At 42.8% G+C, this 5000-nt stretch overlaps 1 protein-coding gene across 1 annotated transcript in view; it reads left to right on the forward strand.

Moving 5' to 3' along the window:
• Positions 1-5000, forward strand: part of syne2a (spectrin repeat containing, nuclear envelope 2a) — a gene marked incomplete at its 5' end in the record, with an annotated part of 351160 nt that overhangs the window by 273120 nt on the left and 73040 nt on the right. Inside the window, one exon of the mRNA XM_084314110.1 lies at positions 8-121. Coding sequence (XP_084170236.1) covers positions 8-121 — 114 coding nt within the window. The remainder of the gene's footprint in view (positions 1-7; positions 122-5000) is intronic.

The raw sequence follows: 5000 nt of genomic DNA on the forward strand, positions 1-5000 counted from the left end.
GGATAAGAACATGTCTGACCTGCGCTGCTGGTTGTCCCGCGTGGAGGCGGAGCTCTGGCGTCCGCTCACCTACAGCGTGTGTCACCAGCAGGAGATCCAGAGGAGGCTGGCGGAGCAGCAGGTCAGCAGGGCGCCGCGCACACTTAACCCTTTCACTGTGACAATACACAGAAGGTTAGCCCTTTCACTGTGACAATACACAGAAGGTTAGCCCTTTCACTGTGACAATACACAGAAGGTTAGCCCTTTACTATCACACAACCGACGGCATTGCTCCATCATTAGCGTCATTAGCTCCGCGGATGCGGAGCTAATGATGCTAATGATGGAGCATCGCCGTCGGTTGTGTGATAGTAAAGGGTTAACCTTCTGTCGTGTGGCAGTGAAAGGGTTAAAGCTGCACTATGTAATAATAATAATAATAATAATTAGGATGTTCGATATTGGCTTTTTTACCGATATCCGATATACTGTACCGATATTGTCCAACTCTTAATTTCCGATACCGATATCAACCGATACCGATATATGCGGGGTTCCCCCCCCCCAAAAAACACAACATTATGCATACTTTTCACAATAAATAAAATGAGAATTTGTTCTTACTTGCTTGCCTGGGTAAATAAAGGTAAAAAAAGAAGAAAAAATATATATATATATATATTATTTTTTTTGTTTTTGAAAACCGATACCGTTAATTTCCGATATTACATTTGAATGCCAATATCGGCCGATAATATCGGACATCCCTAATATTAATAATACACTTTATTTGTATAGCACCTTTCATACAGAAACTGCAGCTCAAAGTGCTTCACAACAGAAAAAAGACACAAAGGCATAAAATGAGCATGTAAAGTGCAGACGTATAAAATCACAGTTTATCACATGAGGATCTAAAATCCCAACAGGCCACCTTGTTTATGGTTTGATTCAGTTTTAAATAGACAATCATAAAAAGAGTAAGATAAAATAGACAGAGTAAAATAGTTCAATAGTGCAGTGCAATAAAATAGTAGAATAGAATAGATAAAACAAATTTAAAAAATGTACAGTGCAATAAAATAGTTCTGGATTACTGTTCAACAGTTCAAAGTCGTCTTTACCTTCTCCGTTTGGTATCCACAGTTTAAAACTGGACAGTCTTCCAGTTTGATACCCACTTTGACCCTTTGAACCTCTCACTCAGGGCAAACCTCCCTCTCAGGGCGCGGTTCCCTCTCTCAGGGCGCGGTTCTAGGCCTGGGTCAAGTACAACCAAGTAATACAATGATGATGTAGATTCAATGATGATATGGATTCAACGATGATATGGAGCCACTATGGATTACTTATGTAATCTTTCTCCCAAAGTCCCTATATATACATAAGATGAAAAACAACAACCCATGGGAACCAATACTTTGTTTGTGTATCTCATCAGTGAACATAAATAAACAGTGACATCATCCCTGTCTGAAGGCAGTGTTCCAAAGCACGCACCCTCTTGGTGTCAGTGTGGGTGAATAGACCTGTTTGAGTGGCTGGGATCCCGTCTTGTTCCACTTTCTAAAGTACATAACTGAGTAAACAAACTGTCCTCAGGAAAACCGGATCCCTGGGACAGAGCGCTGATGTTTACAAAGGCAGGCAATTTAGTTAACAAACGTAATCCAGGCGTCCATTCTTTTGTTTGCTGCATTGCTTTTTTTTTTTTATTCTTTATTTCCTTTCAAATGTTTTCTTTCTTTCTTTATTCTTTCTTTCTTTTTTTCATTCATTCTTTTTCGTTCTTTCTTTCTTTCTTTCTTTCTTTCTTTCTTTCTTTCTTTCTTTCTTTCTTTCTTTCTTTCTTTCTTTCTTTCTTTCTTTCTTTCTTTCTTTCTTTCTTTCTCTTAAGGCCTCTACATGCTACAGCAACTTCAAAGCAACTGCACCACAACATCGACAAAGCAACAGTGTTTTAGACACTCTGCCTTTATGCTTCTAATAATAATAATAATTAATTTAATTTATATAGCGCTTCTCAATAACCCGAAGTCGCTGACAGTAGTCGGGAGCAGGGGTACAAACAAAGAAACGAAAGCAAAGAAACAAAAACAAAAACAACAAAGAAACAAAAACAAAAGGAACATGAGACCATGGGGGGAACAGGGGAGACAGCCTGATAGCACAAAAAAGGACTGGAGACAGATATCAATCAGGTTGGAGGGGAGGGGGGGGTTTAGGGGTGGGGGGGTTGAAGGCAAGGGAGAACAGGTGGGTTTTGAGGCGAGCTTTGAAGGTGGAGAGTGTAGGGGAGTCTCTGATGGACTGGGGGAGGGAGTTCCAGAGTCGGGGTGCAGTGCGAGAGAAGGCCCGATCTCCGAAGTTTTTAAGCTTGGATGTCGGGACAGTGAGGGAGGCAGTGGAGGAGGACCGGAGGGAACGGGTGGGGCGGTAGGGGAGAAGGAGATCAGTCAGGTAGGGGGGGGCCAGGCTGTGGAGGGCTTTGAAGGTGAGGAGTAGTGTTTTAAAGTTAATGCAGTGTTTGATCGGGAGCCAGTGGAGGGAGTGGAGGACAGGAGTGATGTGTTCGCGGGACCGGGTGTTAGTGAGGAGGCGGGCGGCTGAATTTTGGACCATTTGCAGTTTATGGAGGGAGCGGGAGGTGATACCAGTGAGGAGGGAGTTGCAGTAGTCCAGGCGGGAGGAGATGAAGGCGTGAATGAGGGATTCAGCAGCGGGGGGGGAGAGGCAGTGACGGATTTTTGCGATGTTGCGGAGGTGAAAGCAACATCGACGCGCAAAGTTAGTTTAACTAAAGTTAGTTTAGGTTCGTGTTAACGTTAGATAATGTACAAAATAAACGTATTTCCGGTGCTTTTAGACGTCGCTCTTTTATTTTGAAATCCGACTGGAAGTATTTGTGATGTATTCTGCTTGTGTAACTTTAGGTTCGTTTTAACGTTAGCTGGCAGCTACAGGCACTCGAGGTCGAGGAAGAGCTGCTGAATTTAATCGGCAGGAGGAGAGAGAGCTCGTCAAAGCTGGATATATCCCTGTGGCTGTGGTTGTAGGCACGGAAATGCAGCTTGAACTACCTGTTATATTAAATTAATATACAACTTGTCCGTGTCCAGTCCTTTCGAACTGCCCCACCGTCCGTTCATTGTAAACAATGATGCATGTAATTATATTAACGTTACTGTGTGTTGTTGTAGCTATGTTAATAAATTCTGAATGGCATTAACGTTAGTTGGGTATGATAGAGCATTGAATAGCATCAAGTTCAACGCTAGCTGGCTGGCTACAACAATGGCGGATGGTATTCTCTGCGGGACCAATATTATTCTATGACAGCCCCGCCCCCATTCGCTAACCAACCAATCACTGCTACGCAATATCAACGCAACGGTTGTTTAGATTAGATTTGGGTGAAAGGTACGCAACATCCTCGCAACACAGTCTACAAGACCCTCTAAAACAACCGCGCTGAAATCGCGCTGATGTTGTGTTGAAGTTGCTTTGAAGTTGCTGTAGCATGTAGAGGCCTTTACTCTATATATCTTCCCTCCTAATGTCTGTCTCTCTGTCTCTTAATGTCTGTCCCTCCATCTCTTAATGTTTGTCCCTCTCTTTCTTAATGTCTGTCCCTCTGTCTCTTAATGTCTGTCCCTCTGTCTCTTAATGTATGTCCCTCTGTCTCTTAATGTCTGTCCCTCTGTCTCTTAATGTCTGTCTCTCTGTCTCTTAATGTCTGTCCCTCTGTCTCTCTTAATGTCTGTCTCTCTGTCATTTAATGTCTGTCCCTCTGTCTCTTAATGTCTGTCTCTCTGTCTCTTAATGTCTGTCTCTCTGTCTCTTAATGTCTGTCCCTCTGTCATTTAATGTCTGTCCCTCTGTCTCTCTTAATGTCTGTCCCTCTGTCTCTTAATGTCTGTCTCTCTGTCTCTTAATGTCTGTCCCTCTGTCTCTCTTAATGTCTGTCTCTCTGTCATTTAATGTCTGTCCCTCTGTCTCTTAATGTCTGTCTCTCTGTCTCTTAATGTCTGTCCCTCTGTTTCTCTTAATGTCTGTCCCTCTGTCTCCTAATGTCTGTCCCTCTGTCTCTTAATGTCTGTCCCTCTGTCTCTTAATGTCTGTCTCTCTGTCTCTTAATGTCTGTCTCTCTGTCTCTTAATGTCTGTCCCTCTGTCTCTCTTAATGTCTGTCTCTCTGTCATTTAATGTCTGTCCCTCTGTCTCTCTTAATGTCTGTCCCTCTGTCTCCTAATGTCTGTCCCTCTGTCTCTTAATGTCTGTCCCTCTGTCTCTTAATGTCTGTCTCTCTGTCTCCTAATGTCTGTCTCTCTGTCTCTTAATGTCTGTCCCTCTGTCTCTTAATGTCTGTCTCTCTGTCTCTTCATGTCTGTCTCTCTGTCTCCTAATGTCTGTCTCTCTGTCTCTTAATGTCTGTCTCTCTGTCTCTTAATGTCTGTCTCTCTGTCTCCTTATGTCTGTCTCTCTGTCTCTTAATGTCTGTCCCTTAATGTCTGTCTCTCTGTCTCTTAATGTCTGTCTCTTAATGTCTGTCTCTTAATGTCTGTCCCTCTGTCTCTTAATGTCTGTCTCTCTGTCTCTTAATGTCTGTCTCTCTGTCTCTTAATGTCTGTCCCTCTGTCTCTTAATGTCTGTCTCTCTGTCTCTTAATGTCTGTCCCTCTGTCTCTTAATGTCTGTCCCTCTGTCTCTTAATGTCTGTCTCTCTGTCTCCTAATGTCTGTCTCTCTGTCTCTTAATGTCTGTCTCTCTGTCTCTTAATGTCTGTCTCTCTGTCTCTTAATGTCTGTCTCTTAATGTCTGTCTCTTAATGTCTGTCCCTCTGTCTCTTAATGTCTGTCTCTCTGTCTCTTAATGTCTGTCTCTCTGTCTCTTAATGTCTGTCCCTCTGTCTCTTAATGTCTGTCCCTCTGTCTCTTAATGTCTGTCCCTCTGTCTCTTAATGTCTGTCTCTTAATGTCTGTCTCTTAATGTCTGTCTCTTAATGTCTGTCTCTTAATGT

This window comes from Notolepis coatsorum (assembly GCF_963971535.1).
Source record: "Notolepis coatsorum genome assembly, chromosome: 5".
Taxonomy (NCBI): domain Eukaryota; kingdom Metazoa; phylum Chordata; class Actinopteri; order Aulopiformes; family Paralepididae; genus Notolepis; species Notolepis coatsorum.